This window comes from Microtus ochrogaster, unplaced genomic scaffold (genome assembly GCF_000317375.1).
Source record: "Microtus ochrogaster isolate Prairie Vole_2 unplaced genomic scaffold, MicOch1.0 UNK105, whole genome shotgun sequence".
Taxonomy (NCBI): domain Eukaryota; kingdom Metazoa; phylum Chordata; class Mammalia; order Rodentia; family Cricetidae; genus Microtus; species Microtus ochrogaster.
Window position 1 is genome coordinate 159881 of NW_004949203.1, and position 9714 is coordinate 169594.

General features: G+C 43.1%; 2 protein-coding genes across 5 annotated transcripts in view; both read right to left on the reverse strand.

Moving 5' to 3' along the window:
- Tmem260 (transmembrane protein 260) overlaps positions 1–9714 on the reverse strand; it is a 74247-nt gene that overhangs the window by 38371 nt on the left and 26162 nt on the right. For all 4 annotated transcript variants that reach the window (XR_003376738.1, XM_026778096.1, XM_005371322.3 and 1 more), the window contains exons 4-6: positions 5378–5555; positions 3759–3872; positions 154–333 (exon numbers count right to left, since the gene is read on the reverse strand). Coding sequence is in view for 3 of the 4 variants with exons in the window: in XM_026778096.1 (XP_026633897.1) it covers positions 154–333; positions 3759–3872; positions 5378–5555 (472 nt within the window). In the remaining variant the exon portion in view is untranslated. The remainder of the gene's footprint in view (positions 1–153; positions 334–3758; positions 3873–5377; positions 5556–9714) is intronic.
- Positions 343–3722, reverse strand: LOC113455764 (protein SON-like). The gene is made up of 2 exons (XM_026778097.1): positions 1539–3722; positions 343–1503 (listed from the first exon to the last, which is right to left on the reverse strand). Exons 1-2 carry the CDS (start codon positions 2007–2009, stop codon positions 1399–1401), a joined length of 576 nt encoding a protein of 191 aa, XP_026633898.1. The 5' UTR covers positions 2010–3722; the 3' UTR covers positions 343–1398.

Genomic DNA, 9714 nt, shown 5'->3' on the forward strand with positions numbered 1-9714 from the left:
GAGCAGCACAGGTGAGCAGCACAGGTGAGCAGCACAGGTGAAGAGCCACATTCCAAGGGACTAACAATCCTATGCACTGCTCTTTTAGTCAGGGTGCAGACCAAACACAGCTGCGCCACTTGTTTTCTGGGCCGGCTTTAAACGTGAGCTTACCAGACTGAATGTTCCATACTCCTCCCGGAGGAAATGTGTCAGGAAGCCTCGCAGTGTCGTCTGGTCCCCCCAGGTCCAGCGGGCACGATTGAGGTAGGATGACACAGGCAGGTAGACATAGGGCAGCAGGCCGGCAGAGAAGGCCAAAGCCAGCCTCAGCAGAGAGCTAACGGCCAGCTCCTGCACAGAAGCACACAGTGGGGCATGTTTATTTCAGTCCATTCGTCCTGAACTTCAAAACCAAATCAGGAAAAACGTCAACTGTGTTTGCTTAAAGCTGATCTCTCGATTTATATTAAGTCGCTACAGAACACTATGCTAAACCTTCTGATTACTGAGGATTACTAGAAAATTGCATCAGCCTCGATTCCTTTTCGTGGCAAAACCAGAGTGCAGCAAATATTAGCGAAGACTAAGTATCAAGTGTGCTGCATCTTTTACATTTAAACCATGCCATGCCATGCAGCATGACACTGTTGAGATGAACCACTTGGAAGTGACTGCATGCTATTTGGCCCCAATACTATCTTATGCTAATTCATCTTCATCATCAGAAGTGGCTTTAACTGTAAACTTCATTACACAGTGATGACGTAATTCTTTCCAGAGCTTTGGACATTTCACGGAAGCGTTTGGTGTAGACAAAGCTAGCTTTTATCCCCATTTCTGTCCCCTATGTTTAACGGACACGAAAGGAATTTGCTGTTCCGTGTAGCCCATGTTGTCTCACGTGCTCCACCGGAGGAGCCTTCACCTGTGCATGTCTAAAAGAAAACAGTATGAAAACAATTACAAAGATTAAGTCCAAACAATATGAATTCTGGCACGCTAGAAACATTCAAGCCTTGTTTGCTTTAATAACTGGGAAAGGGGATCTCTTATAAATATCAGAACTGAAAACTTCCACCCTTTTCCCTTATAAAATGAGAAATTTATCTGTGGGAATGAATATAAGAACCAGGACTCAACCAGCAGATACCGTAGAACAAGCAGCCAACCTCTCTTTGCATTTTAATACAAACATTCTTAATTGAAAAGGAAGCGTTTTCTTATAGTACTAATCTCATTTGTGATTTCTCCAGCAGAAATGAGACACACAAAAGTCATGGCACGAGAACAGCAGCACCGTCTCATCTGACAGCAGCAGCTGCTCTTCTTAAAAGTGGGGCTAGGCAAGTGGATGTTTACAGTTTTGGAGGCACTGCGCATTATAAAGTTGAATTTAGAATTGCAAAAAACCAGTTATTATATTGTCTTCCTTTTGTGTAAGAAGTAGCCAGGGACAACTACACGAGGGTTGTCACAGATGGACGGGCAGAGTCCCCTGTCCTGGCTGTCCACTGTGATCACCTGTGGGCAGAGCTCCCTGTCCTGGCTGTCATCACCTGACAGGCCTGGCTGTCCACTGTGGTCACCTGACAGGCCTGGCTGTCCACTGTGATCACCTGACAGGCCTGGCTGTCCACTGTGATCACCTGACAGGCCTGGCTGTCCACTGTGGTCACCTGACAGGCCTGGCTGTCCACTGTGGTCACCTGACAGGCCTGGCTGTCCACTGTGGTCACCTGACAGGCCTGGATGTCCACTGTCATCACCTGACAGGCCTGGCTGTCCACTGTCATCACCTGACAGGCCAGGATGTCCACTGTCATCACCTGACAGGCCTGGCTGTCCACTGTCATCACCTGACAGGCCAGGATGTCCACTGTGATCACCTGACAGGCCTGGCTGTCCACTGTCGTCACCTGACAGGCCTGGCTGTCCACTGTGGTCACCTGACAGGGGCTTCTCCCCTCGCAAACATAGAATGGTTTGGTGGTGAGATTGGCTTTCAGTATAAATGCACACATATACATATACCTATGTAAACCTGTAGAAACACACACAAACACACACAAATTACTACCCAGGATCCCTTGACTTCCCTTCTGCTAGTTAATGGAATTGAAAGAGCCACGTTGAAGAGTCACACTGCCCAAATCCAAGCACTCATCAGTAGCCTACCCCAGGACAGAGCTATTAGTACTTAGCCCAGGCCCTACAGTGTTAACCTTGAGTCCTAAACACTTTACCCAACTTATATGGCTTGTCTTCCAATCAACCGGCAGGTGCTTCCCATAAAATAAACCTACTCTGCTGAGGTCAGAAGTTTGAAACTAGAACAGGCAGGGCTGCCTGTCCACCCCTCCAGGTCCCCACCGATTCAGGAAAAGCAGATGTGCTGCCTCAGTTTATACCCCATAGAAAACCCGTTATTGAATTATAGTCTTTAATGTTAACGGTTTGCTTTAAATTCATATGTTTTGAGATAGAAACCTGGCTGCCTTTAAACTCCCTGTGTAGCCTAGATTGGCCTCAAACTCTCAGACCTTCTGCTTGTGACTCCTGCATGCTGGGGTTACAGTCATGTACCACCACATCTAGACATGTCTTCATCTATTATCCAAGACTTACACAAAGAGCTTCTGTATACGCTATTAAACCACACTGTTAGCACGGAAACCTTGGGTTAAAGAGCCAAACATCAATAAAGAACAGTCTAAAAAGTGCTGGTTAAGCTGTTTAGCATCCCCCATGTGAGGACTTATATGATTGACATCACTGGACTAAATTCTAAGAGAAAGTTGCTTTTGGCCACTATTGTTTCCTTTTTATAATCACATAATAAGAATTTTATAATCTCCACAGTACCCTCTTTTGCTTTGTTAGCAAGATGTGCTAAAGTATAGTAAATACAATTATTTAAAGCTTTAGTATACTTATTTCCTTATTTCCTTAATAATTTTATTATATGCTTTATGTGTTTTCCATTATAATTCCAATTGCAGTTGGTATAATTAACAGATAATGCGAGGTAAATGTCACTGAGTTTGTTGACAGAGAAACAAGTACAGTGAGTGCCCAGCACTGCTTTACGAATGGCCGCGGTTCTGGAGGAGCTCACACAGGACTCAGGACATTTGCTTCCTGCCCACAGGCCACTACGGTCTCAGGGAGCTGCCTTCTCCAGCCTGGATCTCCCAGCCTCTAACAAAGAAAAGTCTGCATTGTTCTCTCTGCCATGTTAATTAACAACAATGTTTCAGAGAAAGATAAAAGGGAAATGAGCAGTTTTCAATTATAAGGAGGAATTCTGCAGGCTCTGAGGAGACAGACTATCACTTCTGACTTCAGTGAGTTCACATCAGCAACGCTGCTGTCTGTGTCTTCAGCTCCAGCACCTGGAACAAGCGGGCAGCACAGACAGCACTCGAAGAATGAAGCGCTGGTGCTTGACTGCCTAGAATTTTAGGACGTGCGTGCAAGAAAACCATTTAGAAACCTTGATATTGCTGCTCTCAGTCCCTTCCATTTCTCCTCACTGAGGTGCTGTCAAGAATCATGAGGGAAATCATGAAGTCGGCCAGACGCCACCACAATCAATATTGCATAACTGTGTAAATCCTCTTTTTAAAGTCAATATCGTTAAAGCCCCAGGTCATTTATGCGTTACATAAAACTCAAGAAACATTAAAGCCCTAATTTTTCAGAAAACACAAATGCTGAATTGAACCTATATGAAATAGTATGAATTTTAATTTTTGTAATAAAAGAAAAAAACCTACCTTCTCTTTCAGAAGTCGGAAGAGAATCCAGGGTACTATGCATAAAACATAGAGTACGATTGTGTGCTGGTTACACAAGCTAAGGCCACAGGAGAAAGCACCAATAACTGCTATCTGAGAACGAGAAAAGAAACACTAGTCAGACCATCCCCTAGAACTCAAACACAGCAGTAAAAGTCCCCATGCACCTGCAAAGCTTCTGTGTGCCAGGCAACGAGAGCCAAGCAAGCCCAAGACGCAAAGCGTCTCATCAATAGTCACCAATGCTGGTCAGCAGTGTGATGGGTAATTTCTCTCCATTTTCACAAAACCCTGTTCTGACCCGAAGACCACCTTCACACTGACTCCTGGGAGCCCCCACAATGACGGGATAGTATGTAATTCCTAGCTGAAGTCTGTCACTGACGCCCAGCAATGACGGGATACTATGTAATTCCTAGCTGAAGTCTGTCACTGACGCCCAGCAATGACGGGATACTATGTAATTCCTAGCTGAAGTCTGTCACCAATGCTCAGTAATTCTGCTTTACTTCTTTTCCTGCTCAGTAAATAAAACTTTATTTAGAACTCTGCTTCTCTCGGAGGGGCTTTTCGTTGTTATGGAACATGCAGTTGTTTCATAACTGATAAGGATCCTCTCCTTGAGCACACTGCAGGCAGGCCCCTTCGAGCTCCTCTCCACTGTCCACTTGCAGCACAGATCTTGAACGCCCACTTACACACCCATCACACTCCAAATCTCATCGGGGCCTGCTCCCTCCCAAGAATCTTGTGAACTTGGTTTGGCCTAAAATCCCCTCTGTCTGTATCTTTCACTGATTCCCTGCCAGATCTTTGGTTAGAAATCCCTAATCCCTACTTTTCTTTATATTTGGAGTTAAGTTTGCTACCATGGTCCCTATAGCTGAATCCAAGAAAGCCTGCTTACACCCCTTAGCAAGAAGATGGCACGTATATAGCACATGTTTTTCGTTAGCACAATCAGAAAAGAAGGTTGTTTTAAACCAAACACTCTAACAGCATTGGGGACTTACGGGAACCACAGAAAAAGCACGGTATCTTTTGTTTCTGTACTCTAACAACAAGGTGGCCTGAGCTGGGACGATGCAACCCCACAAGGTGTAGGACTAAGAGCTTAGAAGACAAGGCTCGTTCACACTGTACATGACCATGGTGCTGGTCCTCTCTGAACGACCTGGTTTTCACATCTGATGTTCTTCTGGGTAAAAAACAATTTATAACTGTGTTCTTCCATGTGACTAGCGAAGAATCAGCGTACTATCATAGTACATTCCTTAAGGTGGTCCACCTGCAGGTTGGTCTCACAACATGCACACGTGTGTATACACACACACACACACACACACATATGAACCAAACCCATTCCTCCCTCAGGACTCGCTAGATATTTTATAATACCCGTTCTCCAAAACTTTCTGAACTCCTGAGGGGGGAAGTTCCATTTCTAACAAAGGGTCTGAGGACAGTCTCTCCACCTGCCCAGATTACCCTAATAGGAATCAGAATAGAAAATGTGGGCCAAACCAAAGTTAAAAAGAAATACATTTCTGTCTAAAAATTGAAACAAAACTGATTTCACTTTGATCAAAATAGCTTACCTTTGATCTCTCCTTTGCGGCGGCTGCCTCCTCAAAACGCACAGTAAGCGCCATGAGCAGCCCCACAAACAGATTGTTTAAGCTGAAAACCTCAGCTGCAATGGACCACTGCCATGTTAGGCGAGAAAATGAAAACACCCCCGCAGCAAGGATTCCTCCAGCATGTGAGCCAGAAAGCCTGCAAACACAGATAACATGAAATCTCTTTCCAACAAAAGGAGCGGACTTGATTTTTCTTTCAGAAAGTCTACCAGCAGAAATTATGACAATCACCCAGCCCTCTCCCAACAACTACAACCAACACATTCTTCACACAATTCCACCAGATGTTAGTTCAGAGGACCACACGTTAACAAAGCGACAGGCCTAGGGACAGAATGAGGTTCAGTTCTCAGACCAAACTCTAGGACTTGAGCCAGGTCAGAAACCTGTAGAGATAGCAGCTACAGATAAACCTGTCATTTCCCTGAACATCCGCAAAGGAAGACGGCCTAGTTGAAACTGAGATTTGTTTAACTGTGAAACTAATGAAATGGTGAAACATCCATTGAGAACCCTTCAGACTTCACACCTCATGGACGCTGGATCCCCATGCGAGATGGCGGAGGGCTTGGTCAAAGCACTTGGGATGTCAGCATCTTGTGCAGCTATGCTCTTAATTTCTAACTGCTTTTTGGCTTTAGACAGAGTGAAGATAAATTATATTTTTCTAAAGGGGCAGATAAGAATATAAATTTCAAGAAACATAAAGAATTAGATATTACACTTGGAAACAAACTGTTCACTAAATGCCGACAAGAGCCATGCAGCAACCCCATGGGACTCTGCACCTTAGCGTGAACACGCGATCTGAGATTGGGAATACCACCCAGCACACCAGAGCATGTTGGGCCAGAACAAGTCCCACCTCGCTATAAATCTATAACCACAAAACTTAAAACAACTACTGATTATTTCAGGAATTTTGGAAATTCAGAAACTGAGTTTCCTACATTATTAGGCAATTAACCATTACTTAGTATTTCAACTGTATTAGAAAATCCAGTAACCATTACTAGGCCTAACAATTATGATATTAATTGCTCTAAGCCATTAGTTTTCAGATTTTTTTTTACAAAAATTATGAAGTAGCCAAGTAGTAGTGGCACATGCTTTTAATCCCAGCACTCAAGGAAGCAGAGAAAGGTGGATCTACTGGAGTTTGAGCCCAGCCTCGTCTACAGAGTGAGTTCCAGGATAGCCAAGGCTACACAGAGAAACTCTGTCTTGAAAAAAATAAATATAAAAATTATGATGTGATTTCTATTAACCACTTTAGAAAAATAGTTAAATAAAACTTTTGACATTGGAGCTGGAAAGATGGCTTGGTAGTTAAGAGTGTGTACTGTTCTCCCAGAGGACCCAGGTTCAGTTCCCAGCGCTTACATGGCTACTCACAACTATCTATAACTCCAGTTCCAAGGGATCAGACGTAGAGCATCCAATGCCCTCTTCAGACCCCCTCAGGCACTGCATGCACACGGTGTACCAACATGCATGCAGACAAAACACCATACATATGAAATATTAAAAAATAAATCAATCTTTAAAAAATTCAATAACCCAGAAACTGGGATTTAGTTCAGTGGCAGAACACATGCACGGTATACATGAAGACCCAAGTTTGACAGATAGAACCAAAAATAATAAAATCCACCCTCATCAAACTTGTTTCCTAATTTCTATTTGTTATTGATTTCTGTCCTTTGCTTTTTTGTTTTTGTTGTTTGTTTGTTTTTCAAGACAGGGTTTCTCAGTGTAGATCTGGCTATCCTAGAACCCACTCTGTGGACCAGACTGGCCTCAAAATCAAAGAGATTCACCTGCCTCTGCCTCCACTGCCCAGCTCTTTGTTTTATAAAAAGAAGAATTTCTGCCAGGTAGTGGTGGTGCATGTCTTTAATCCTAGCACTTGGGAGACAGAGACAGGAAGATCTCTGTGAGTTCAAGGCCAGCCTGGTCTACAAGAGCAAGTTCCAGGACAGCCAGAAATACATAGAGAAACCCTGCCTTGAAAAAATTTTTTAAAAAAAGAAAAAAGAAAAAGAACTTTCCATGTTGTTCAGAGTTTCTCACTTTCCCAGAGATCCTGACTCAACTCACAAAGTTACTTCCAGCTTTTCAGTGACTTTGCTCTGCTCACTACTCTTGGGCTGAATTCCTACTGTCTTAGACCCAGCCTGTCTTTTGTCTTCCTATCTATTCTGCAATTTATTATATTAAATTCCTTAAAACATACTCTTCATGACTACAATGCCCCAAACTTCCAAACTCTTCACCGTCTGCATGTTATCAGAAATCAACCAGCCTGGAATCCAGTCTCCCACTCGGCTGGATCGCATCCTATGGCTCACACCGGCATTATGATCTCTGCTGACTAGGTGTGGGCCTCAAAACTCCCAGCACACTCTGTGGCTCATACTGTGCCCCTACATACAATACCTTTCTTTCTTCTCCCCTATATTCATACGTTACTCAAGTGTCTCTCAATTCTCAAGCTTCTAGCACATCTCTGAGTACCTCTAGCATCTGTCTGCATTTACAACAAGCACTTAGCTCCAAACACACAGAGGAAACGACGAGAGAGTGAATTAGCCTGAAAAGCATTTCTGGGTTTTGTTTTTTTGAAACAGGGTCTCACGATGTAGCCCAGGCTAACCTCAAACTCACCATAATCCTCCTGCCTCCACCTCTGGACTTCTGGGATTGCAAATGTGCATCGCTACAGTTTTATCTCTAACAACTGAACAGAACTTAGCTTCGTCTATCAAGTCAGCTATGGAAAGCTGTTGTAAAACACGGCATCCTTCTTCCACTTAAGACATAAATTAGCACCCTGGAAGACATGACAGACTGAAAGGTAAGGGCAGAATGAGACGGAAACAAATTCATTCCTTAAACGTTCTTTGTGTATAGCCCTCCTGTACACAGGAGCTAGAAGGGCTGAGAAAGAAGTCAGAGAACATCACCCTTCACCATAGCCACACAGCACAAAATATCTCGGAGAAACTCTGACCAAACAAACAGAAGACCTGCATGACAAGAACTTTAAATCTTTGAAGAAAGAAATTAAAGAGGACACCAGAAAGTGGAAAGATCTCCCATGCTCTTGGGTAGGTACAATTAACATAGTAAAAATTGCAATCTTACCAAAAGAAATCTACAGATTTAATGCAAGGCCCATCAAAATCCCAGCAAAATTCTTCTCAGACATTAAAAGAACTGTACCCAACTTCATATGGAAGGACAAAAAAAACCCATAATAGCCAAAAACAAAAACAAAAACAAAAACCCAATCCTGTACAATAAAAGAATTTCTGGAGGCATCACAATCCTTGACTTCCAACTCCACTATAGAGCTACAGTACTGAAAACAGCATGGTATTGGCATAAGAACAGACAGGAGGACCAAAGAAACTGAATCGAAGACCCAAATATCAATCCACACACCTACAAACACCTGATTTTTTGACAAAGAAGCAAAAATATCAAATGAAAAAAAAAAGCATAGTTAACAAATGGTGCTGGCATAGCTGGATATCAACATGTAGAAGAATGAAAATAGATCCACATCTATCACCATGCACAAAACTCAAGTTCAAATGGATCAAAGACCTCAACATAAAGCCAACCACACTGAACCCCATAGAAGAGAAACTGGGAAGTACACTTGAACGCATTGGCACAGGAGACCACTTCCTAAATATAAATCCAGTAGCACCGACACTGAGAGAAACAATTAATAAATGGGACCTCCTGAAACTGAGAAGCTTCTGTGAAGCAAAGGACATGGTCAACAAGACAAAACGACAGCCTACAGAATGGGAAAAGATCTTCACTAACCCACATCAGACAGAGGTCTGATCTCCAAAATATACAAAGGACTCAAAAATTTGGTCATCAAAAGAACACACGATCCAATAAAAAATGGGATACAGAGCTAAACAGAGAACTCTCAACAGAGGAAGCTAAAATGGTTGAAAGACACTTAAGGAAATGCTCAGCATCCTTAGTCATCAGAGAAATACAAATCAAAACAACTCTGAGATTCCATCTTCCACCTGCAAGAATGGCCAAGATCAAAAACACTGATGACAACTTATGCTGGAGAGGTTGTGAAGTGAAGGGAACACTCCTGCATTGCTGGTGAAAATGCAAGCTGGTGCAGCCCCTTTGGATATCATTATGGCGATTTCTCAGAATATTAGGAAACAACCTTCCTCAAGACCCAGGAATACCACTTTTGGGTATATATCCAAAGGATGCTCAATCATGTCACAAGGACATGTGCTCAACTA

Coding starts and splice junctions, on each gene's coding strand:
- LOC113455764 (XM_026778097.1), bottom strand. CDS start 2,009: ATGTATATGTGTGCATTTATACTGAAAGCCAATCTCACCACCAAACCA. Junction 1,504..1,538: donor TGGACAGCCAGGCCTGTCAG/GTGATGACAGCC, acceptor CTCTGCCCACAG/GTGATCACAGTGGACAGCCA.